We start from the raw sequence: 27482 nt of genomic DNA, 5'->3' as shown, positions 1-27482 counted from the left end.
GCCTTTACACTGTGCTACAAGTTCCCATACTTTGCTTTCAAATTGCCAAAATACCTAAGACTGATGATTTTTGAGGCAGACTGAAACCACCTAGTGTTGCTCTTTCAAAACAAAGCGGCCAACTTAAATATGCTCCTCTCGGGGAGAAGGGAGATCTTTCTCCATTTCACACAATCTAATAAAAGAAAGCAATTTACGAATCAATGAGATGTTAAAAATTTGCAGATAAGAAAAATAAGTTAATTTTCAGGAAGTCTCCATGACGATCAGGGAGACATGGCAGCCCTATCAAAGTGATTACAAACCTCATTTAAATACAATTTTTCCTGGGATCTCGCTTGTACTTCTAATAATCACCATTTTTCCCTGCGCTTGGGATTCATTGTCCATTTAAAAATTTCTTTCATTCGTTAATTCTCACTCGGGCATCTCATGAAAATCAATGTTGATAAAGCATGTATTGGGAAATGCATGATAATCTCCCAATTATTATAATGCACTCTTGAATTGTGTGAAATACACATGGACCAATTTCAAAATAATGAAGAAGAAAATGACATCCATGATCATTCCCTCCACACGGGGTTTGCAAGTCAATTTTTATTGGATGTTTATTATTATTATTATTCAAATTTGTAATCTACTACCACATCCTACTCCAATTACCTGTTAAACCCATTCTTGTCTTGAAGTACATCTAAACTTTATAATTTCTTCCCGAAAGTCAGCAGAGTATAGGTTCCTGCAATGGTCTTTAGTTTCATGACATGCCCCTCCATTATTTATTGATTAATAACTTGTTTATTAATCACACAGTGTGCTCCTACATAGACATAAAATACCCTTCTTGCTATGCTCATTTTCAATTTTGAAACAATTAAGTATCAGAATAAATGGAAGTACATTTCTGCACTGAAGTGAAAAGCCCAAGTTTTTGACATTCAGGTCGATTTGCTGTAATTTTTCTGAAGCAGATTTTTTAATTATATAATGAGCAGCATTCTTGGAATAGATTAAAAGTTAAACTGAATCATAATTATCTACAAATGCATATCAAGAATTTTTTTTTTCCATGTAATGATATATTTTTGTAATATGAAATCTACTCATCTTTGAAATAAATAACAAGAAAATAGTAAACAAAGGGCTATAAAAGTCAGGCTTATTGCTAAATATCCTAACAAATCTAAGACCTTCACAAAATCAAACATCAGACTATTATTATCATTCCTTGATACTCTGCCATATTCAAAATGTTAAAACATTGCTATTAAGACAATACCGCAAGTTTGCTTAAGGTTGACCCAACATACATCCATGCAAGATGAGTTTAATCAACTATTGTGTGTGTGTGTTAAATGAATTGTTTGTATCAGGTTGTTGCCATAGAAAAAGTGAGGATGTTATTGATTCATACATGATTTGGAAAATAATTTTAATTCAGCTTTTATATTACTCTTCTACCAACCAATTCAATCCCTCAGTTGTGGTTCAACATTTCAAGGAGTATGATTTATTAGAATAACTTAACTCTATACTTTCAGGGGCCCATTGCAGAAAGAGTTGCAATCAATCGCAACTCTAAAAATCATGCGCAACTTGATTTTCAACCAATCAACAGCGCGCATTTGGGACTTGCGATTGATTTTTTTACTTGCGTTTAAACGCAACTCTTTCTGCAACGGGCCCCTGTTCAGATAACAATAATATTGGCATATTTACCTGGGGTAGCCACTTCAGTTACGAAAAACTGTTCTCCAAGCGGGCCCTGCTATTATTATAGATCAAATCCAATATACATATTTCCTAATTTTGCACATGGTAATGCTGTCTATATACTATACAATATAAATAATACCTATCTACATGTATGCAGTTGATCATCACTCTATGTGGAGATAAATAATTGTATAGCAGATGATATAGCATAGATTCATCACCATACCAATACTGATAAATAGCAGTGTAAGATTCATGTATATGAATATTCATTAGATACAAGATTCATGCCATGAATATTCATAACATGACTGATAAAATGTTGCTTTGTCCTGAAACCTAGCACATGCTGGGTACTGGCTAGTAGGATTATTCTAATGTAATATGAATGCATTTTAAGTTCTATGGGTTGCCAGACAGCTTGACTCACTGTGACTGAAAAGAAGTCAATACATGTTAACACTCCTTATAAAATATGCAATATCAAACCTCAAAAAGCCTGAAATGCAGAGTCGTCAGGCCTGAAGTCAGGCAAAAGCCTAGGGACGTGGCATCTCTGAGTTTGGTTCAATCAGGGCATTTAAGAAGAGAGGGGAATGGAATATCCTACCTCTAAAAAGAGATCAAGCAGTCATAGGGGAATTCATTGGCAATTCTTTCATCCCAATGCAAGGTGTGTGCTGCAACCACTCCATTAGATCACAAGTAACGGTGAAGCTACTGTTGGCATAGTAAGATAATTCAAAGGGAGCACACATTGCAAAAGCCAATGATTGAAGAAGATCTACTAATCCTACAGGGCCCTGGGAACACACCCGCTTCCCGGGCAGTGTAATTCTATCCCCCACCCCCACACCAGACCTTTTTGAGGTTCGGCGATAGATTTTTAATAAAGTCAACCTTGCAGAGCTATCCAGGGATGTCAGCCTTTTGGCAAATGCTGTATCTACATTTCTTTGTCAAAAAGCCAATCTTTTATTTGAACTTATTGGCAGCATATAAGAGATATTCTTGCAATCATGCAAGATATCTGGCCAGTAGGGTGTTTCATAAAGCTGTTTGTATGTTATGGGTAATCTGAAAAGTAGACCCACTGCTTGTAAACCAAGTGAACATAATTCTACTGCTACTGCTAATACTGTTACATGACTCACATACAGGCTCCAAATCACAATTATATATCGCTAGATTCAGTCCATCCCAAGACAGATATTAATGTTTTACTTCAGAAGAACTACCCTGGAAATGTGGGGGGAGAGATGGTTTTTTTTCAAGGTGGCTACGAGGATTGAAGGCGCTACCTCCATGACCATATATCATCCATGTTATCCACTATCTCTCCAAGACCGTCCAAAGACTGTATGAACTCTGTGTAGAAGACAAGGTCAGAGGTCACTAACCTATGGTAGACAAAAGAGACCAAAAAAGGTTAGAAAATAAAAGCTTAATATATGTAAGGATTTCACACCTTTTTGAAATAAATACAATTCCAAAATTCCCATGATCCTTTGAATAAAATATTAATTTTCTACGACTTTAGGACAAAAAAGGCATACCTCATGCCTTTCCACTCCTCACTGAATGCTATGAATGTCGCAATTTATGTCAATTGATGCTGGCAAAAGCAACGTCTATCATCTCAATCAAAGCACAAAAAGCTATATATATCCTTTTATCATTGTTATTATGTTTTTATATCTTATCCGTTGGACCTGCTGCTTTCCATCAAAATATGATGAAAAGTGACACACATTTCCTAAGAAAAAAATAAAATCAGATGAAATAGGCAGTTAACCTAGATCAAATATAAAGATGGAAGCCATTTGCTCCTGGGACTGAAACGGGGTTTTCCCCTTCACAGCCAATATGGATGCACGCTAAGCTTGTCATCTGCAAAGGGAATCTTGTGACTAATCTTGCTGTATAGCCTCCTCACTTCCCACATCATAAATAAATTCTGTTTGTATCGTTTCTTGGTTTTGCTTTCATCCAACTGCATGTCGACTTCCAAAGAAAGAACAGTTCTGTGATTTTAGTCAGGTGCTTCACAATATTTGTACTTATAATAAGCCTTTTGTTTAGAACCATTTTTGAAGCTGCCAAGGTACGTTTCACAAAAGCCATATAAATCCATTTATTATCATCACTATTCCTATTACTACTATATTTTTATATTTGATCTATTGGGCCTGCTGTTTCACAAAATAAGCATTAAACATAAAGGACAGTTGCGGTAACAACCTAAAAATGAGTTCAACGGAATCCAATGAAATGACCACCTAAGAGTTTCTTTGCTTTGCTGAAAAATTTCTGCCAAATGATTCTGGTATAAAATGTGTAAGAGAATAAGTGTGGATATAGAGAAATGGACAAAACAAGCATGGCATTCCCACCAGGTTTTGGGTCATTTCAAATCTCTATTCCAGTCCTAACTACGGGTCATGTGGTCCATTGGTTAGAGCATTGGACTCATAATCGCAAGGTTGTGAGTTAAAATCCTCACTCTGCATTGTCTCCACTTTGATAAAAAGGCCCGAGAGTAATATCTGTCATCTGTAAGGTCAGCCACTATGACTGATTAACCTAGACATAAAAATGTTTCCTAGGTTATTGGTTATATACCAGCTTGGCATTTACCAGCAAAATGCTGTCCTGCTGAGTTCCTATGGGAGTTACCATAAACAGAAATAGAACTCAAACCCCATGCCTTCTGAGATATAAGGACCAGAGCAATTGTTGCAGGAGTAAATGTTGTGTCACTTCCTCAGCATTGGTGATCATCAGTGTGATAGTTTTTTCGGTTTAGTTTTCATGATTTCAGATAGTTAGCTGTAGGTAGATGAGCTAGATCTACAAGTATGAACTATAGGGTTACAGACTTTCTCATAAAGGCACTGTGTGCTCTATCAGGTATTTAGCTTAAAAAGCAGCGGCCGAACTCAATCAGTGTATATTCACCCTTGTTTTGGCCCTCCGTCATTGTGAACATTGAGATGTATAAGCTGGTCTTTGAGCCTCGTCTTGAATGATGCATTGAGTCGGGTGAACAACACCTGCAGAAAAGGTCACAGAGAAACATACTCCATCACAATGACTATAATCACATTATGCAAAAAGCATGATGTAGAGGGGAAAAGGACGAAGGGTCAATACATCATGGACTGATTAAAATGCAATCCTAGAGTACCTACACATTCAAACGGCACATACGTTCTCGGTTAACTCTCTAATGTATACAAAATCCATGTAATATTTATTACACTTGGGGTGTGTTCAATGTCAGTTTCCAAATTTAAATGGCAACATGAAACGTGTCTGAGAACGTGTTACAAAATGCTGATATTATGAGAAATGTGTTCCATGTCCTCCATTCCCGGTCGTAAATCAAATCATGATTCGGAGGAAAATTTAAATGTCTATAGAGATGCGTTTGTTAACGCGATCAGCTCAAATTTACGACCTTGAGCATCGTGAATGCGACATTGAACATAATTGCGTTTTGAAACGTCTTTAAATTTGCTCTCACAGTGGAAGGCTACATCAAACAGGTGCCAGAACTGACCTTTCTTGTGATGGGCCAAAGTGCGCACTAAAGCTGTGCTCATGAAAGCGGGAAATTTAAAGACGATCAACATATAAACTGCTCTATATTTTCGTTACTGAACGGTGCACCGCTGATCGTGTTTGTGTTCGGTGTTTTGGAATTTTCATTCATGATTCATGTTGCTGTTTAAATTTGAAAATCAACATTGAACACACCCTTACTAGAAAAGCAAAGACAAATATAATAAAGACATAGTAAGCCTATGCAGTATGGCTAGTAATTGAGACTTAGCACTCTTGTTGGAATGCTTCCCAGGGAGTGGAGAAAGTGCATACATTCTGTGCACGCATGCCAGGATCCAATGACTGGGGTAATAATAATTGCAATGTAAAGCGCTTAGAAACAGAATGTAATAAGCGCTATATAAATGTAACTATTTTCATTTTTATTACTGAGAAATGGGACCCATGCATTTGTTTGGATCGATCAGCTTCATATTCTTCCATATCACAATGGTAGTGAGAATACAGACTTCAGAAATATCATCAGCTAATACTTGTGACGTCAACATGCATAGCATTAACCTACAGATAAGGATGTTCAGAAAAATAAATATAAGCCTGGTGTTAGAAGAAGACCTACCTTGACTTGTTCTGATGGTAGTAGGTCAGCGATGGCCTCATAGAGCTTCTTGATTCGTTTACAGATCTCTCGGAAGCAGGATGAAGGTACTGGAGCTTTCACCTCCCACTAGATAACAGAGGAAGAAAAAAACATTTCAAGTGAATACCACAAAAGAGATTTTGTACTCTGGCCTATCAAGTTTGGACTCGATCAGGGAGTTAAATGAAATTTGGTCCATAAGTTCTTGAAATAAGATATTGCAAATTATTCCATCAGTTTCCTCGACCTAAAAATTAATCAGATCGAAGGAAGCCCACATTGAACCTAGCTGGTAGGTTTCCATTCATAAGCAGGGCCCTAAATCAAAGCATTTTGTGATTGCTCAATGAGGCTGATTCGTATGATTCATCTCATAGATTATTATGTATACTAATCAACCATAAAAGCAAACTTATGGAAAATTGTTAAGCTTCATAAAACGCTACGTGACCCAGTTCTTCATACCTACAAATGGGCAACCCAAACGACTGATGCACCCTTCTAAATGAAGGAATTCAAAATATGATGAATATGATCTTCTGTGGTTCAATTGAGTCGTTTCTAATTAAATGCGAAAATATTTATTGATAGAAACCTCCGTATTGCAGAAATTAGATGAATGCATTAGTATTTGGACAGTTACAATTTACTTAAACCAACCAGAGAATAGCAAAGGTATATTTGAATGTAAGTTAAAACAAAGGAGGAAATTCCCCTAACATCCCCAACATACCTTTGCTAATTGTGTTTGATTGCGATGAAGTAACTACAGCATTTAAAACATTACCTGTGATAAACATGATCTGAAGGAATCATCCATGATGGCTACAAGCTTGCTCGAGATCTCCTGGACATGGTCATTATAATCCTGATCAAAATATGTAAGATAAAATATCACATTGATGAATAACCGTGGCATATTTCATTCGTTAGAAAACCAAGACTTCATGCTCACAACTTGCAGCTACAATACATGTATCTACTACCTGTTATGGAGTCACACCACATCAAATGGCCCCTTCCAGTCTTTCCTATCTGTTCAAATGTGAGGCTTTTTTTCCAATGAACACAAGAATTTATCCCTTGAATGTACAGAAGCTATCCAAACAACTCAAAAATGCATTAGCTGTTCATACACTAAACCTAAAGATACTGTCTTACTAGCCAAGTTTATCACAATTATTTTACTCCCAATATCATTCACAGCTCATTTTTAAAACCAGATAAGTTTAAATGGATGAGGGTCGAGAGGCATTTTCAGTAAACAATAATTGTGTAATATGTGATTATTATTCGGATTGTTTGATGAGTGCTTTAACATTCAATTTGGGCTGTGCCAGCGAGTCAGGAGCTCTGCTGGTTTTGAAATACTGATTTCCTGAGCAATCTAGACATATATTTTTCTTCCCTTTCCAACTCATGAAAATCAAAAGTAGGATCAAGTAAATAATACCTTGAGTATTTTATCAAAGCTCTTGAGCAGGTTCTGTTGCTTCACAGATAGCCTTTCTGTGAAGAAATCCTTGACGATAGGAATGTACAATGCAACCAGCTGCAAACATCGAGATGTCAGAGCTGTGCACAAAAAAAAGAAAATAAAAAGTTTGATTGTTCATGTTCAAAGTAGTAACAGTCTAAAAAAGATTCACATATAAATTTTTAAAGGTATGAAAATGCTGGATTATTGTGAAAAAAACAACAACAAAGTTTGATTCATGTTTAAAGTAGAGATAGTCAATAAATATGACACAAAAGCTTCACATGGATTTTGAAGGATATTCAAAGGGGAGGAATATGGTGAAATATTGAAAACATTTTTTTTCTTTTGGAGTCATAAAGGCATCATCTTATTTTCAATTGCTGAATATTGGGGAAAACAGAATAGGAAAATAGAAAGTAGATTATTTATAACAGAGTTGCGATGGTCCATGACCAATAGGATGATCGCTGCTTGGACACTCGCATAGTACCTTACTCAAGAAAGATAAAAGGATCACACCTATTCTACACTGTTGTTACTCCTTTGAGGTTCCAGACATGCCATTAAGTTCTGATTAATTGAAGCCTGTCAGTGTAAAACACCGAGGAAACTTAACCAGTACAATATGTGACTGATTCCGCAACAGGGCCATGATCATAATACTATTCATACATAATCACTAACTTTCCAAAGCACAAGCTAAAAAACAAGCACAAGAAATACAAATATTATTGAAATATATCAATCAAATAATGAGTATATTTACCCAAGTTTTTTGTAGTAATTGTCTTGAGCCCTACAAGTTGAAGAGCCCCAGCACCCAGAATGAGTTGGCAAGAACGTGAGTTGAACATCTAAAATGAAAAAAATGATCACCAATGAATTAACCATACATTATCTTAACTGACTGTTTTTAACAATGTAATATACTTTGATTTGCATAAACATAATATCTTCACATCATGGCTGAGTTTCAAACCCCACAACTCTATTGTTGGAAGACAAAAGTTGGACCATCCGACCACAGCGAATCCACACTTAACTGCACTTGAATGCATAAACTGATTAATATTGTATTACTACAATGTAACACTACAGGTGAAACAACAGTCTATTTGTCTTTGAAAATAGAATTACAATATTTTCACCGATTGACAATGTATGTAATTTATTAAACAGAGACAGATAACGGGGGAAGGTTTCATGAAACACCTTGTCAATGATTGCCACAAACCAATATGTTTTGAGCCCATCAGATGCAAGGATTTCAGTAGCTCACAACAGTTGTCAGTGAAAATGAAAAAAACTCTTACCTGTAAGAGTTCCAAGAGTCTTGTAAGAAGATCCATAGTAGCTGTAGGCATGTCCTTCACACACTGACAATACTCAGCTACCATCTTAAGCAGTAACATAACAGTCCTAAAAATTGAAATAATAACAACAGTGTATCAATTTAAGCCAACCGAGTGTATCTTCTAGAATATATACTTGAAATGTTTTCATAACATTCAAATAAAACAATGTTTGATATCAGTGATGTCATTCTAAATATCCTTCCATGCCATATGATGTGATACATTTGTCATCTTTGCAACATAGACAATGTGACACTATATTCAATTAGTTTTATGTTTGCCTTACTTTGACTTTAGGCATCAATGATAGACTCAACAAAGTACCTAGATACTAAGTACAAGTAACTTTGTCCGAGTTAAGATCTTTTGGGACCACAGACAACCAGTTCAACTCAGCAGAAATTCAGTTTCAAAGAGGTACATTCCACACGTTTCGCATAATCTAGGGGGTGTTTCATAAAGCTGTTCGTAAGTTAAGAGCGACTTTAAGAACGACTGGTGAACCTTTCTTACACGACAAACCATTGCCAATGAACATTGAATGGTGAATTCCATTTACCACAAGAAAGGTTCACCAGTCGTTCGTAAAGTCACCCTAACTTACAAACAGCTTTATGAAACACCCAACTGGGGTCTAAAAAATTACCACAATGTTATCGGCAAATGAGTGACGGAAGGTTGACTTGTGCAAGTATAACTGTATATATGATTGTGTACATACCCAACTACTGCATATTTGCTGCCATTGATCTGCACACAGTCCAATGGTTTTCTTTCCCCACCGTTACCTGTGAATAAAACAATAAAGAGTTTCTATGATGAAACGACAAGAAAGGACTCCTTTGATTCTTGTAGTGAGCCCATCATTTACCGAGGGCTCCACACTAACCCATTTTTTCTACTGGTCCAACCTATTCATGTCGGACCAGTAGATACCCAGTTTTTCAAATTTTTACTGGTCCGAACCTAAAATCTACTGGTCCCAAAAATAAAGAAAACATTAAGAAAAGGCGCAAGTTTATTTTTCTAGCCTTTCGTTACCCCCCCCACAAAAAAAAAATGAAGGAAAATGAAGGACAAAAAGAAAGCAAGACAGCAACGAAGAAAAACAGAAACGAAGAAAGAAAGAAAGAAAGATAGAAAGAAAGAAAGAAAGGAAGAAAAAAAGGTAATGAAAGGATAGATGTGAAGGAAGAAAAAAAGAACTAAAGAAGGAAAGGAAGGAATAAAGAAGGAACAAATATAAGAAAGAAAGAAAGAAAGAAAAGAAAAAAAAGAAATTAAGGAAGGAAATGAAGCAAGCAATAAAAAAGAAAGGGTAAAAGGAGTGATGGAAAGACGGACAAAAGGAAGGAAGGATTGAAAGAAGGAAGGAAGGAAGAAATGAAGGAAAGGTAAAATGATAGATAGAAGGAAAGAAATAAATAAAGTAAGGAAGGGAAGGAAAGAAGCAAGCAAATTATAAAAAAAAAGAAAAGATAAAAGAATAGATGAAAGGAAGAAAAAAAAGAAAGACCGAGAAACAAAGAAAGGAAGGAATGAAAGAATAAAGGAGAGAAAGGAAGCAAGCAGTCAAAAAAAAGAAAGGAAAGGTAAAATGATATAATTAATAAAGGGAAAAAGGAAAGAACAAGACAGATAGAAGAAAGGAAGGAACGAATGTAAGAAAGAAAGGGCTGAGAAAAGAAATAAAAACAGAAAGGGTAAATAAATGATGGATGGAAGAAACAAAGAAAGAAAGTAACAAAGAATGAAGAAAGGGGTAAAAAGAAGGAAGGAAAGAAAGAAAGGAAGAGAAGAGATGAATATAGGATGGATGGACTCAAAAACTAAAGAAAGAAAATATCAGAAAGAAAGAGAGAGAAAAAGGAAATAGAGAAAATATTTTATAAAAGGATAGAAAGAAAAAATGAATTAAAGAAAACAAGGGAAATTAAAAGAGAAAGACAGTAACAAAAAAAATTGAGGGAAGAAACAAAGAAAGATTAAGAAGGAAAGAAAGATAGGAAGAAAGCTAAAATTATTATAAATAATTTATCAGTTTCTTTTCTCATTTAAAATAGCTAGGAAAGAAATTCGCAGATACCATTAGTGTATCAACACACACATAAATGCATATGTGGGGCTATTATGTATTCAGACGATATCACCCGAAACCCGATCTGTTTGAACCAAAACAGAAGTGAAAATTTCTCCTTTTACTGCTTACAAATGACAGAGTTGCTCCAATTTTTAGGAAATATGGACATTATAAGAGCCTTTCATGAGTATGAACCTTGGATTTTGACAGTTATGTGAGAGATTTCTGCCAGAGTTTAGCCAGGCTTCGTTCGTGCGGCCAGTGCAGTGGAGAATTTAGCATGTGGTTTGTGTGGCAGACTACATGTACACTGTATGCATGCTGTATAGTACTCTAGTACCACTTACGTGCGATTCATTCTGTGTGTATTCTGTGTGTGAAATGCAGAATTTAACGGGGGGAAATGGTTTGCTGTGAATTTGACCATTTCTGGAAAAGTTATTGGCCCAACAATGATTTTTATTACTGGTCATGTCGGACCCTTAAATCTTGCTATTTTTGGAAAAATTACTGGCCCGACAATGATATTTTTTACTGGTCATGTCGGACCAGTAAATCTTCAAATTTCTGAAAATCTACTGGCCCGACAGCGATTTTTACCGGTCTGGGACCGTCGGACCGCCGCTAGTGTCGAGCCCTGATTTACCAATGTAATTTGTAGGGATTGTACAAAAAACATGAAAACATTCGTAAATTTATTACTCTTGAGTCATTTGCAAAAAAAAAAAACCCACAACAAAATCATTGCCAACCCAGAAAACATATAACTTGTAAAACTAAACAAAACGATTAAACATTGCTCAATCATTTTCTTTCCCACCAATAGTACCAATTAGATTTAGTCATAGGAACCCGACTGTGCAAACATGCTTTTCAAAATTTCTCTTTGCCAGAAACAACATATTCAATACATTCTTTTTTTCTTCCTAGAATAAAGTCTACTGCCACCATTACCATGACAAAATCACTTAATTTAAGGAGAACTGGAAAGATAAAAAGAAATTGGAAATGTAATGGGATGAATGAGGTGTCCAACCTTACCTAAATCTGTCTTGGCTAAGAGATCCAGGGATATTGTACCTTTGTGAAGAAATTCAAACAAAATTTTAATAAAATGATGGTATACCCAGTGAAAGGATAACACTATCACATATTGAGACTGATATGGAATATGAATTAATTGCATTAAGTATACTTTGATGTTATATTCGTAACATTTTTATCAACATGGTATTTTTTTCTAGTTGTACATATCTCTATTTTCATAATGGGGAATATTATATTTAATTTCTACTGTAATACCAAAATCATACTAACTCAATTCACTTTTCGATTGAGTAACATGTTCCCACCTCAAGTCAACAAATATCTTTAATAAATAATAACAGTGAATACAGTCATGCAATAACAGTGAAAGAAGGTCATAAAGAAAAAAAAAAGATAAGGACCTTTCTTTATTCATTGATTTTAGTGCGAGTTACTTTGAAGTGGGGGAAGGGGCACAGGGTTGTTAATGAGTGCTCCATAGATATTAATATGTGGTGTAGTTACTAAGCCGATTATAGTAAGTTATTAGCCTGTAAGAGAATACTTTGCAAATTATAAATGAAGGTAGTTTATTGAAAATAATACAATCTGTTTACGCCACTAATAAAGACAATGCTACATACCGTCTGAGAATGCAGACAGAAGATCCTGAAGTTCAGCTGGTACCTCAGCCTGTTTCCATCTCTCACTATCTAGAATCAGACTGGGAGATAGAAATAAATCATATATGGAATGATAATAATAATAGACCAAAAGGAAGTAGACTAAAAGATATGTGAAACTCATATTTTTTCTCCCCCCCACAAAGAAATATAAATTACCAGATCACATGAGGGGGAAAGTCAAATAAAGTCTCAAATGGATGTATCTATAGCTACTACATGTCATTACCATTAAATTCATAAGGGTGTCAGCTTCCATGGGGAGTGGGCTATTATTTGATGATCGCAGACTTTGTGAAAAACATTGGAGACAACTATAATAGAGACTTCTTTGGGGGGGAAGCCAACTTGGTGTACCAGTGAATATTCTTCAACAATGCCTGATTAAGCTCTGGCAAATGTCAGGCCAGGGAAAGTGACACAAACACTTTACAAGGCAAATTCCAGTTGAATTACACAATGTCTACTGGTCATAAATCTTGTTCTACTCTGGGTGAATGAAATCCAAATGGTGTCTAATAATACCATGTGAACACTAACGATAATGTGCCTTTATGCTTGTATCTTTGTCCAATAATCATTTATATCAAACAAAACATCAGAATTTATGAATTCTTCTTACCTAAGCTTAGTCTTCCTTTCATCGTGGAACCTACTGACAAACTTGACTGCCTGAAAGGGATAAACAGAGAGAAAACGGGCTTTCATGAACTACAAATTTCATTAACAACATATCAAACACAGTGTCATTTCAAAACTATGAAACTAAAGTGAATGCTCTTATGAATGTAGTAGTTTCAAGACAGAGAAGGACACAAGTCTAATTAAAAATACTCGGCAAAAAGGTGGTTGAAAACGGCAATAAACTCAAAGGCCATTATGCTCTAGCACATAGTGGATTTCATAGTAAACATTTTTCATCATATTGTATCAAACATACTGTAATAAAATTACTTCTGTCATTGATAGTGCTGAGAAATATGTGGAAACCATATTTCATGATTCTAATCTTGATTTTCATCTTGATGCTCATCCTGATGAAAAATTTGATTTTAATCTTGATTCTAATCAGTTTAATTTTAGTACTTAAGATATTAATTTTGATCCTAGTCATAATTCTAATTCTAATCATGATTGTAATTGTGATTCCAATCATGATTTTCAAATCAGGAATCCAGTAATAAATGTGATCTCTCCATACCTGATTCTGTAGACCACCAATGAGTGACGTACTCCTCCTACCACAAATCTCTTCACAGTTACTAACAAAGACCTTGATGGTTCTAGATAGTGTCAAGAACTCGCTGGAACTCAGTCTCTCCAAGAAACCATCCTACAAAAAAAAAATCAGAAAAAAAAGTGTAAATGTATTCACTCATGTACAATAAGACAAACTACAAACAGTTAAGCAATGGTATCTCTAATATAAGCCTTATGATCGTTTTCAATACATATAATCCCCCACAATGTTTTGTTATTGTTAAGAACGTATTAAACAATAAAAAAAAATTCATTGGACTATTCTATATGTATATACATTTATTGTGTGCTATTGATTATGCAAATACTACTAATGTAATTGTAACAATTTGTATGTTCTGCAGGCGGGGCCAGTGTGGAAAGCAGTTATGTTACTGACAATGTTACCCAATGTAAATAAAACTAGAAATAAATGACCTATCATCTGCATGATGCTTTCATTATAGAAGCTTCACATTTAATGTTGCTTCACAACAATTACATAACAATTTTCTTGGGAATATTATGAAGTGAGACAAATTTCCCAGGTCGTGTGGTCCAGTGGTTACAGCATTAGACTCATAATTGCAAGGTTGTGAGCTCAAATCCCTACTCTGCCACTGTCTCCACTTTGACAAAAAAGGCACAAAAGTAAATATCTGTCATCTGTAAGGTCAGCCATTATGACTGATTAACCTAGACATAAACTGTTTCCTAGGTAACTGGTTATATACCAGCTTGGCGTTTACCAGCAAAAAAATGCTGTCCTGCCGAGTTCCTATGGGAGTTACCATAAACAGAAACAGAAAAGAAACATACCTTTCCTCTGGCTATGAGTAGTTTGAGACAGCGATCATGCATGTAGTCACATACCGATCCCATCAGGTCGTGTAATCCAGCCATCAATCTCTGATGCTCATTGGGTGCGATGAGAAAGTCGCCTTGAGGTAGGCTGCAATCAACATGAATACAAAACATTACATCAGGGAGTGTTCCTTGAAACACTTTGTCATTGGTTTTCACTGACTAATTTGTTCTGATCCAATCAGATGCAAGGATTTCAGTAGCATACAAGAGTTGCCTGTCAAAATCACTGACTACATGTTTTGTGAAATGGCCCATTAAAGTTCCTGTGAGTTAGAATGTAAGTTCCATCACATTATTCTATTGAATTAATAAAAAGCTCTTAATATGCAGCTTTCAAAGCATCTTTATTTATACATATGAAGTTGACTTTTCCTATTTTCCAGTATTACATTTATCCTGCACTCATACCTGGCCATAATATGGAACAAGGATGTAATGCCTCACAATGAACTTCACAAAATCAATCCCTTTTTCTAAAAAAAGAAATCATTTTTTACGGTTTTAATCACTGCATTGAAAGTAATTTTCATGAAATGTCAAATATTTTACTCACATTTCCTCAGCTTCCATACATTGTTCAATCTCTGCCAGTCTTTCGTCGTCACTATCGTGATCCTCCGACTGTACCGGACTAGATCTGATACCATTCATCTCTCTATGACCCTCGTTTGACCCATTCTCAATCTTCTTCCCTTCATCATTGGTCTTTCCGGCAGCCATGTTGACCAGTTTTCGCATGATGCTGTGTGTGTACTACAGTGACAAAGAGAAGTGAATCATTAGATGATGTCATTGCAATTATTTCAAGTGCTATGAATTCCCACAAGATATGAATTCCCATACCTTAGAACATCCCTTATCCCATGCTTACACATACACAAATTACAAGAGGTCTGATTCTGATTACAAGTTAAAAGAAGTGGAAATACAAACAGTAGGAATATAATATTACCTCTATTCTCGTCAGCAGTATCATGAGATTCATGAAGACCTTGTTGAAGAGATCCAACCACTGGGAGAAATTCAGAAGTCTCATCTGTTCTGATAAACTGCAAGCAAAATGTTTAAGATATGTTGAGAACCAACGAATACATTTGGTGATTTTTTTTTAAATGAGATTAAACACCAATATCAAGATCAAGATCAGAGTAGTTTATTGGGATAGCAACAGAACATGGCTGAGAATTAAGAATATAACAGGTGTAAAGAGTATCAAGAAAATGACATAAAGAGACAAGATAAGAAAGTTAAAATCAAAATACTGTTCAGAAGAAAAAAATCAGGTTGAATTAATTATTTAGGCTGGTTTTTTGAAAAAGCAATGGAAGAAGGGATGAAGAATAAGATGGGTCTGTATTCAAATGATGCAAATGAAAGGAATATACCATTTCTTACAGTCAACAATACCACTCAATTGGTTATGAATCCCATAATTCATTAGATGACACATAATTTACTTACCTGGACGGGGTTAATTCATTCTCTGCATTGTCAGCCTCGGCTACAGATTCTACAACAGTCTGGATCGAAAAAATAGAAGAAAAAAAATGCACCGAATGTTAATTATCAGAGTTACTAAAACAATATTTTTTTGTTTGCACATTAATTACAGTAATAACATTAAAAACACAATGATTATCAAAATTGTATTCAATCATAATACAAAAATGCTGGAACAAACTATGTTCTAAAGTAGGAAAGACTGGTTGAAAAAATGATCACATTTCTTAAATGTATGAGGTGACTAACTTCAGCTGAAGAAGTTACCAGTTGGAAGCAAAAGTAACCAAGGTAAAACATAGTTTTGTTTATTGTTTAAAACCCCGCATATCCTCAAATCTTCAAAAATAATTCTGATTAAGATTCGGCTAAATGACAATGGTTGAAAATGAATGGATGTTGAGATCAATACCTGTTTAATAGCTGCCTTGATCGCACCATTTGTTTCTTCTCTGTAAGCATCCAGGAAGCTGAATTTCCTTTGCCTCATCATGCCCAAAATCACTGATGACAACTTATCCTAACAAAAGGAAGAGAATTAGCAATTGATGACTGCTTGAATTCTTCTTAAAACAAACTACCGAAAACTCTAAATAACTATTACTCAATTCAAGAATAATTCACTGAATATTCTTCTTAAAGATATTTTTCAATTATTCTAACAGATATAAATGCAAGCAATAATACAATAAGCAACCACACATGAGAACAAAATTATGTCACGGAAATACCTTCTCACATTTTTCACTGTTCAGAAAGGTGTTTCTCTGAATGCATACAGTGGAATGTTTTAATGAAAACTCACAAACCCTATAAGACATGGACCTGTTTTTTATCAACAAAAATCTCATATAGGTTCAAAGCATGGTTTATACTTATTTGTGGTTTCCAATATTTAATCGATAGTATTTGAAATAAGAAAGACATGTTGTGACAATGTTTTACTTGTGCATCTTATGTATATTTCTGCATTTTCTGTTATTGAGAATGTAAATAAATTTATTTTAAAAAATGTGAAGGCCTACTTCTTGAGTTGGTACAGGGTCATCTAAAGGTCGATTGAGGTCTTGACAGGTAAACCTTGTGAACTCCTCTGAAAGCATCTTATCAATTAGCTTCTCCATCTCTATTAGCTGAGAACTCAGATGCCTGAAAAGAATTGATTATTGTTATAAAATTACTTTAATTCTACCATCTACGGCCCCTTTTCAGAACTCTGGTTTGACTTGAGCCACGGTACAAGTCTGGGCTACTCTACGTATCAAAAATTTTGTTGTAACTTTATGGTTCTTGTATAATACTGGGCTCTCTCCCCATGCTTAAATGGCAGAGAAGATTGAAATATTTGGGTGAATTCAAGTAAGGTGTTGATCTTTTTTTATCAAATGAAGCCGGTACTGAGATGAATCTCACAAGGTATCGTGCTATCAATTAATGTGATTTCAATCATTTTATTTTTCAAACAAAGATATGGAAGCAAGGAAAGGCTAGGAAAGGCAATCTAAATCATGGTTCAAACATCAAACTTGAAATCCCACAAAGTTAAAAAACCTTATAATGTTCTGAATTTTTTTTTTTTAAAGTTATCTGTGATTTGTCATAGCTAAATCATGAAAACCCAATGAAAAAAAAGAAAAAAAGAAGCTTTTTTTCTCCTGGCTGCCTGTGGCTAGTTTTACATACAGGTTTTGATATTTTTCAGCAATGCATGGAAAAAGAAACATACCTGAAGCTCTGAATGCCAGCTAGCTCCTGTGTCAGGATCTCATGTGTAGTGGATATAAGATCTAGGGCTCCCACAAACTCTGAGTTGGACAGTAGCAGTTGAATGGTGGGTTGTGTTTGGTGCACAGTCGCCATCAATTTTAACTGCAAAAAGAATACCGGTAGGAAAACAAATGAAAAGCAGTCACCTAAAACTCTGTACTATCATTCCATTTTCAATTGTGATCAATAAGATAATAATAATAGCAGCTACTTCTATTGCACACAAGTCCACTTTTTGGTGCTAGTAGTGCCTCAAGAATGCATGATGTATACATGATTACTAGAAATTCTCTCGAGCATAATATACAATTTAACCCTTGAGAAAGGAATAATCAGTTTGGTTTTGGACATGAATGTTTCTGCGATGAAAGTTGGCACATATGATAGGTAGTTGATTCCATTATGAACAATTGTTTATTATCAATTAAAGTAAATATCATTTTTTATTTAAGACTATGAATAGCTTTAATACTAAGCTTTGTGTGGAGTAAAAATCCAGAAAAATAATTGACACTAAGAAAAATCATGATACATGATACATTTTATCGTTTATATAGCACTTTTCTACATTACCATGCCCAAAGAAGTTGACCATATAAAGTAACAAAGAATATTTCTGCTCCAAAGAGCTTTCAATATACAACAAAAATGTCAGAGAAACGAATACATTTTTAGTTTGTTTTGAATAATTGTACTGTAGGACATGAACAGGTGTTGCTGGGGATACTATCCCAAAAAATATGACCAATGAAACTTATTAATTCTTGACCTTTTTGGAGTTTAGTTAGGGAATTTATGAATGAAAGGAATCTGTTCTTCATCAAAATGAATACTTACCTTGTTGTATACTTTGACATAGTTGACTCTTGATACCTTTAACCTTATCACTTCAAGTGAGCCTTTAGCTAATACTTGGTCAATGTTATTGAGTTTTTCCCTGTAATGAGACATCCAATCAATGAAAAGAAATACATCAATAACATCAACTCCATTCATGCTAATGTATCATGCTACATGGTAATATTCACATTGTATTTTATAAATGCTGTGACTTGAAAGCAAAGTATTTCTTGGCGATTAATATTATTATATATACACCACATGACAATATGAATACCTAGTCTGAGAATCATTAAATTACATGTGCTAAAGATAAATGAAACTGATTCAATTGGAATGGCAACAAATTAAACCCGAATGGGTGCCTTAATTCCTTACAATTTTTTATGCAAAGTTTCATTTTCAGTTAACATCCCTCCTTCCCCATTTTTTATTGGTGAAATAACAAAATGTGGTTAGCGTTTTATGAATAGAAGAAAACATATGTTTAAATAACATATGTTGTGGTCTATACAGTTCATGGAGGTCAAGGTTGAATAGGTAGAATACATAGGGTTAGGAAAAGGTAAGGCATGTATGTATAATGCAAATCGTACATGATCTGAGAAGCCGCGCCATTAGAATAAAAAAGCAAAAAACAAAAAATAAACAAACTGTATTCATCAGAGTGAACTACAATGTACCAACGACTAAGTGTCACAGGGTGTAGAGGTTTAAGCACTGGATTCATGACCGTGAGGTTGTGATTTTGAATCTCTAGTCGACCATTCTCTCCACTTTGATGAAAGGTCCACAAGTAATTTCTTTTTGTTTTGCCGAATGGTTTTCCTCATTCTCTTATGCAGCCAAGCAAGCTGCATATTTCGTGCAAACCTTACAGTTACAATTAATTCATAGACTTTTGCAGTAAAATTCAATGCTGTATCTAGCAGCAATATAAACTTTTACCAACAACACTCCCCCCCGTAAACAATTTCTTAATGATAATAACTTCCCACCTGAGTTCATGTACTGCTTTTGTCGTTGCTACCAGGTCCTCTTGAAGCTTGTCATGTGATGCCATTGCACTGAAGAAGGCATTAGAACGCATAGAGATCTGACGAGCTATCTGAACCTCTACTATGTCAAGATAGTGGCTTAACTGGAAAAAATTGTGAGAAAATCGTGTTAACAACTAGAAATTATTTTATGTGCCTATGCCTACTATTAATTTGGAGAAGGATTGAAAATTTGCTGAGATTTCTTTAAAAAAAAATTATTTCAAAGTCTCGATTTATCTAATCCTCTACAAAATATGTCAAGAAAATGGAGGTAAAATGTGACAAAATATCTTTTATAAAAACAAACTGTTGTATTTCCTTATCTAATGGTTTACTAATGATTTATGTTACTAAAAAAAACCCCAATTATTTCAAAATTTTGTTTGTTAATGCAATTCTCAGACATAAATAAAACTGAACTGAATGAGCATTAAATATGTGATTTACAAACCTCATCGCAAACATTATTAAATGTGTCATGTGACTCTCGATTTACTCTTCTATATCACATATTCCAGAGCCTTATGTACACTTACAGATACCTGTACATGCATATTGAAATACATGTATATTTCCACATGTTTAGGCCTAATACATACATGTACATGTATATCAAATGTACACAACAATCTAATGAAAAAAAATGACAAAATATTGCAAAAATGATACAAGTAGAGAATGACATGACTGAAAAAAGACTTTTGTGCTTTTTTTTGTGGTCAATATGGATATACACAAGACAAATCTACACAAATATACAACTATTCACCATAATTTTTACAAAAAAGACAGGACATCCACAATTAATCATAACATCAAAATTAAATTGTTGCATTCCATATTTTAATTCACCTTTTCTTGAAGGAGTTTTGAAGACTGCTGACCTTTGAACTGTGACCAAGGTAAAACAGCTTCAAATGTCTCTTGATTTTCAAGGGCAAATTCACTCCTGAAAAACATCTGTAATGAAATAAAAATATTGTCATGGATATAGTACTGATATTTATCTAAACTTTCAAGATTGTTATCGGCCCCATTTCACTAAGGTTTCTATGAAATAAAATTTGTCAGTTAATGAAAATTACCACAAAAATTAATAAGTCTAATTTGCTAAAAAGCACTGTTACTATTCAATTCAATTCATTTAGTTTCTGAGTCACAATAAAAATATCATACAAAATAAATATGGATATCTAAAGATTCAACACTCACACACTAGAATGAACACACACACAAAAAAAAGAGTATGAGGAAACAAGGGAAATTGTCATTGACTGAAAATTTGTCAATAGTAACGATCGGGTCTGAATAAAATCTACATGTATCTTTTAGCTTCTCTTCAAATGATGTACGTTTATGTACTCACTTAACCACAGTACCACTTCGGTTAGTTATAGTAACATAAAATGTCAAATATTTGTAAACACTATTACAAGTATCCCTCATGGTACAATGCAGGCCTAATATAAAAAAAATCAATACAGAACAGTTAAATGTACCATACACAGAGCATTTGATTATGAATTAAGATTAAATTTGTCATGAAATGGAGCTCTGGACAACTGATCTAATAACATGATGTTTTCAGCAACCCAAGGCATTTGCAACTGAACATTAACAGTTTGAGCAAAATGGACTAATAAATGAAGTATCTACATGTATGGAAAGAGATCTTTCTATTCAAACTTTTGAAGCCAAATGTCTATGCAGATAAAAGCTCATCTATTTACTGTAATTTGAGAACAACAATGACTGGTACTTGCTAAAAACAGTTCTGTTTAAACCAAAATAGAAATAGTGAAATATTTCTCTTACTTTTGGTACCTGCTGCAGTTCAGGTGTTGAATCTGTGTAGAAAGCAAAAGAAAGACCATTCCAGTAACTGCAGATAGTATACAATTGACGTTGTTCCAGTATGTTATACCCTTTTCATAAACCTATCCTCCAATTAGCCGCCTAAGAGTAATGCGGATAATTCAATAAAAATTGCGTTCATAAACTCCGAAAATAAGCCGCATTATTTCTACGAGTTCCCGTCCTGAAAAAGGCGGATAATCGCCATGACAACTGGACACGCCCCCTCCGATGCGGTTGTGTTGGAAAAGGGTGACCTTGTGACCGCACCATGGCAATTATCCGCATTATTTGGAAATGCGTTCATAAACTCAAAATCTTGTCCCGATGCTGCTATTATGCGGATAATAGCAGCATCAGAGTAATGCGGATAACTCTTGTCCTCCTCCAATTTTACGACCAAATTATGCTGCTATTAGCCGCCTAATTCATTTTAATGGGGTTTAGGAAAGGGGTATAAGTATGAGCAAAAAATCAAATCCTATTCTTCAAAAAGGGTATTTTTTGTTCTTTCAAATATTGTGTTAGCTGTCATATCTACCATTTATTAAAATGGTGACATCAGTGACTGAGTTAAAACACATGTTTTGGTTTTACAGGTGAAAAAACAAAAATATTACAATTTAGGGTAAAATATTTCATAATCATAAACATTACTTAATATCGCTTTTGCATTTAGACCATGACCAAGGCAATGGTAGATTTTCAAAAATGTGAATTACATATTGAGTTTCATCTAAATTCCAATCTTCCAAATGTGGAGCATTTTGCAAGCAAAGCAGAATTGAGAACTTCATTTGAAATAATTAGTAATACATTGTTTCTGAATGTTATAACAAAAATGTTTTTCAGATACTCAAATATACAGTGATATGCAATGATAAAGGAACAAAAACAGAGGAAATTTTTTTTTTCTAACCTCGACTTCCACTGGCAAGACTTGAGCTCTGATCATCATCGCTTTGTGATGATGTACTGACTGCTGATGGTCTTCTCTGTTGCTGTAGTTTCTACAAGAGATAGAGAGAGCAAAACATAGAGATCAAAGTATAAAAATTCAATAATAAATAAAACTAAAAAAACAAAAACAAATCTAGACAAGAACAGAGATCCAACTATCATATTATTGATGACAATTCCCCACTTTTAGTTAAAGAGAAATGCCAGTAGTTGCAGTAAACACTGATTTCATGAGAAAGTCTGTAAAACCAGGCTTAATTGTCAGTATATCATCAAGGATCTAGATCTGGTACAGTTACATAAACTGAACTTTGTGAAATCTTGAAATCTACGCTCCAAATGTTCACACTGAAGATCACCAACACAGATAGGCACATGTAGGACAGTGTATTATTATTGCTGGAATAAAGACCAGACGGAAGTGACCGAATCCGCGCTTATTTTTTCTCAGCAATTACACAATTTCTTCCAGAATCCTTTGGAACATATTTTTTATTCATACAGACACTTGGGTGGTCATTGTATTAGATTCTGTAAAAAGTCATTTTGAGATCATTACCAGAACTTGAATTTATCTTTAACACATGGACTTTCACAAAGCCTCCAAAATCCTGCTTGAATTTGAATATAGCTGGAAGAGATGTACTTGTATATCTCAACTTTTTCTCTCAACCAGCATAAAAGAATGTGCATCAGCATTATTACCTAATTCAATGAGAGAGGAAGGTGACCTCTATCCTCAAGAAATTTGTGCTTTTTGTTACACTGTCTCTAATTTGTTTACAGTGTTTCTCAGCAGAAGAATCTCTGTGACAGGAAGAGATGCTTCGGGTATGGCACATTGCCCAAAGATGATTTTTTTTTTTATCAAACCCTGTTAACATAAAATATTTGAGCAGGCTTGTTAACACAGGTATGAATGGTGTATCAAATATTCTATTCAAATCGAGTGATTTCAAACAATACTATAAAATGCAAGGAATTTGATGCATATTTCTTTTAAAAGTTTTTTCTTCAAAACTGTTTAAACACCTCTATCATCGTTAAGCTTGAAAAACCCAACAGCGTCCTTGTAGAGAGACATTATTCTTACTATTTTTGTAAATTTTGGCAAGATATATAGATAAATGCATACTTACATATGCCACCTGCCTGAGATATTTCTCAAAGTGAATTCTTGAAATGCGAGGGACATACGGAGAGGAGGGAATTTCACTCTGATCCACAAAGCCTTCACCCCATGTCTTTGTGAAGAAATCTGTTTCCCTTTTGACCTTTCTAGGATCATTCAAGACAGCAGGTAAGTTGACCACAGATGACAGGGGTGTCCATTTTTGTTCAACACTGACCACTGAGGGAGGTACTGTCGTAGAAGGGGCGTCGCTATGAGCTGCAGATTTTAACCTGTTTGCTAAAGCTGGAAGGTGTTATTCAAAACACAATGAGAAAAAGTTATTGATCATTGTTATTTGTCAATCACATACAATGTCATATAGTTTTTAGCAATGGCTGTAAATAATAATCATAAATAATGTAGAAATTAATGCTTTCATCTTTTACTAACCCAAGAGTACCCAGGAGTCCACCATGAATTTAGACATAGACACAGGACTGGGGTAGATTGGGATCTCAATAACTAAAAATGTGAAAACAGAAATTATGCACTTACTACGATTATACGGATGAAGGTCTATCGTCAGACATCGAGGCACAGACTGGAACCTCAAAAACTGAAAAGTTCTATCGCGATGTACCTCTCCTTCTTTCAAAATTCATATTATCATAACAAAATGGCTGATCAAGACTGGGATAGAAGGAGAGGCATCACGACAGAACTTTTTTTTCTTTTTGAGGTTCCAGTCTGTGCCTCGATGTCAGGATGCTGTCACATGATAGACCCACATCCATATAATCGTGGTAAGTGCATAATTTCTGTTTTCACATTATTTTTAGTAAGTTATAGAGACCTCAATCTATCCCAGTCCCGTGTCTATGTCTAAATGCACGGTGGACTCGCGGGCCAGAGCTCTCTTGGTTTTAAAATCTTTTACAAGATACGTAAAAGTTCTATCAAGCAAAATGTTATATCTTTATTACCTGGTATGTCAGAATTGTTCAAGTACCTGTAATTCAATTGATGAAAATCCCAATTTCCCAACCACATACACCCCTGCAAATTTTTTCTACAGGTTTAAACAAGTATTCCTTACTTTTTTACAGTACCTTGCCGTTGCAAGGATTTTATCCTTGAACACCACTGACTCAATGAAAAATAGTCATTCTGCTGGCATGAATCACTAGTGGCTTTATAAACAAGGCAATTTCATTAGTAACCCAGGGAACAATTCATAACAAAAATGGCCAATCGAGACGGGGGTAGGAGAGAACTTTTCGTTTTTTGAGGTTCCAGTCTGTGCCCAGATGTCAGAAAAACTGCCACTCGTTAGACCATCATCCATATAATCGTGGTAAGTGCTTGATTTCTGTTTTAACTATTTATTCGGAGAATTATTTTGACCATACTTCAAGCTTGTCAGGTGAGTATGCCAAATTGCATGTACGATCCTGGGCGCGGGCGGGAGTTCCCTGGGTTATTTCATTAGCAAATGCATGTACATGTATTCTGCCATATACAGTAGATGAAAAGGGACAAGCCACATTGCAGAATATCGAGTCTAGTCTCTACCACACCTTAAAACAGTAATAAGAACAAGAAATAATTTTCCTGGTATTGCATCACCATTTACTCCTCTCTTTTTAAAGACCGCTACACAAAAAATGCCTGGTCAAATTTGTAGTAAAAAGGACAGCAGATTATAGAGGTAGCTGAGAGCTTTTCTTTTATGACTTTAATAATTTGGGCAAAAATGGCTGTTTTGCAAAATTATTCCCTACAAAGTGATGTGAATTACCTTCATCCATCATATGGTCCTTTGCAACATGATATTCATAATCTACATCACTCACTCCATCCACAGGCAATGTTGGGCAAACACCATGAAGTCCATAACGGCAAACAAATGAACCGCCCTCCTTGGCGCAATGTTTATCCCGTAAATGTTTGAGAAAATCTGTTTGAGTTCTGAATGCAATACTGCATAATGCACATTTCCGCCAAGGTATAATCTTTGGATTTTTACTTGTTCTTGCCATCATTGTAGTTCTTTCATTTCCTTGACTTAAACGTTCATGCGTCTGCTGCTGTGTGGAATATGACGCTTTGATTTCATGATCATGATGATGAAGTTTTGATATGGAATGGTCGCTAGACGATCTACTCATTACATCATTAACTGATAATTTGTCATTGATTCTTCCACACACTTGCTCAATTTCACTATTTGAAGTATTTCTCACGCTTGACGGTAAATTCTGCTCTGTTGTTGACAGGCCCGCTTGTCGTCTGTTTCTCGCGCCGGTAGCCTCCTTTCGCCTCCCCGGCGCCTCCCCATCGCTGCTGGACGAGTGAGACCCCAGGCCCAGCGAGTAGCCAGTGGAAGTGAATGACGGATGTGATCTGGACGAAGGAATTGAGCGACGCCCGGAGCTCATTTTCGTGTAGAATACTCCAGATACTATATGAAAAGATGATGGCTAACTATTCTGATCCATGAAACAAGGTGGACTATTGTTTCCTGCAAACTAAAATCATTTTTCACAGGCGTATCTCTGGCATAGAAGACGTCGTACCTGTCCACGTAACAGCTGTCTATGACAATTTATACACAAATAGATCGTAACGATATATCAAATTGGCAAAACATGTTTGATGTGAGTTATACTATTTTATGTATTTCTTTTTTATTAATATAAATTTTGAAATTAAATATTAAAATAAATGAATATTTAGAAATAATATAAATTGATTAAACAAATATTATATACGATTTATTTTGTTTGACATTGTCGATTTTATTGCCAATCAGTAAAATGTGAATTATCAATTTGATTGTACTCTACCTTCAAAGCAAAAATCATATATCACAAATAATGATCTTTAAGCCTAGTGCACTGCCTCATTGACGGACAGTCTTAATTTTAGTATTTTGTTTTTTCATGGCAAACTGTTCCAAAGCAGTCAACCACTTTTTCAAGTTTTAATAGACAGCCGATCTGGGGTTTCGGATAAAAATTTGAGCATTCTTCATCCATATATGACATTTTTTCCCACAAAAACATGGCATTTGTATTTACTAATAATAGTTTGGTCTGTTAAAAAATCTGTACCATTCATATTTTATTTACAAATTGCCCCCAAATTGAAAAATAAATGTTCTTTGTGATCTATTTATCTACTTATGTATTTAATTATTCATTATTTAGAATTTTAGTCATTTATTCATCTATTGATTATTTAATTAATTAAGCAAGTTCATCAATCTATTTATTCATCATCTAGGCTTCATTCAACTAGTTTCGTTTCCGATTTACAACATAAAGATTATGAAGAGACAACATAATAAAGCAAATTGAATAAGGAAATAACAGGAACTGCAAACATACCATGGACGTTGTTGTTTGTTTTTGTTGTTGTTGTTGTTGTTGTTTTAGTTGAATGTGAGTTCGCTCTTCAGGTTCTACAGATTTCCATGAATTAATTCATATCTTCGTCACTAGCAAATTCCATATTGACAGAGTATATAACCCGCGAGACAAATTGTTCGTGGAAGAGGCAAGCTAACCAAAACGGTTAGTTGCATATACGTAAAACACAATAATTTACGTATTTAATCTAATTTCATTTTTTTTCAACAGGATGCGTCTCTTTAAAAAAAATATATATTTTGAACAAATGAATATAATGTTTGATAGTTTCGAAAACTTGACATACCTCACAGAACCCTGACAAGGACTGTTTGCTTTGA

At 34.8% G+C, this 27482-nt stretch overlaps 1 protein-coding gene across 1 annotated transcript; it reads right to left on the bottom strand.

Moving 5' to 3' along the window:
• Positions 1 to 1689: 1689 nt before the first annotated feature.
• On the bottom strand, positions 1690 to 26349 carry LOC121418483 (vacuolar protein sorting-associated protein 54-like). The gene is made up of 26 exons (XM_041612389.1): positions 25530 to 26349; positions 23757 to 24034; positions 22577 to 22667; positions 21619 to 21650; positions 20656 to 20763; positions 19762 to 19904; positions 18761 to 18860; positions 17883 to 18025; positions 17182 to 17305; positions 16569 to 16676; positions 16118 to 16176; positions 15609 to 15705; positions 15210 to 15409; positions 14609 to 14741; positions 13752 to 13883; positions 13173 to 13222; positions 12512 to 12591; positions 11883 to 11921; positions 9483 to 9549; positions 8720 to 8825; positions 8173 to 8260; positions 7380 to 7501; positions 6714 to 6794; positions 5906 to 6013; positions 4678 to 4772; positions 1690 to 3119 (listed from the first exon to the last, which is right to left on the bottom strand). The coding sequence occupies exons 1-26, from the start codon at positions 26167 to 26169 to the stop codon at positions 3017 to 3019; spliced, it is 3327 nt and encodes a 1108-aa protein (XP_041468323.1). The 5' UTR covers positions 26170 to 26349; the 3' UTR covers positions 1690 to 3016.
• Positions 26350 to 27482: the final 1133 nt, after the last annotated feature.

This window comes from Lytechinus variegatus, chromosome 7 (genome assembly GCF_018143015.1).
Source record: "Lytechinus variegatus isolate NC3 chromosome 7, Lvar_3.0, whole genome shotgun sequence".
Classification (NCBI taxonomy): Eukaryota; Metazoa; Echinodermata; class Echinoidea; order Temnopleuroida; family Toxopneustidae; genus Lytechinus; species Lytechinus variegatus.
The sequence above is the reverse complement of the archived record's forward strand: the minus strand, read 5'-3'. Positions and strand labels throughout refer to the sequence as shown.

What these genes read in the sequence shown, in the direction of transcription:
- LOC121418483 (XM_041612389.1), bottom strand. Translation starts at nt 26,169, where the DNA reads ATGAGCTCCGGGCGTCGCTCAATTCCTTCGTCCAGATCACATCCGTCA. An exon ending in GCTGGCATTCAGAGCTTCAG is followed by an intron (nt 17,306 to 17,882) that starts GTATGTTTCTTT and finishes AATTCTTTTCAG; the next exon opens with GCATCTGAGTTCTCAGCTAA. An exon ending in TACCATCAGAACAAGTCAAG is followed by an intron (nt 4,773 to 5,905) that starts GTAGGTCTTCTT and finishes CCTTTTCTGCAG; the next exon opens with GTGTTGTTCACCCGACTCAA.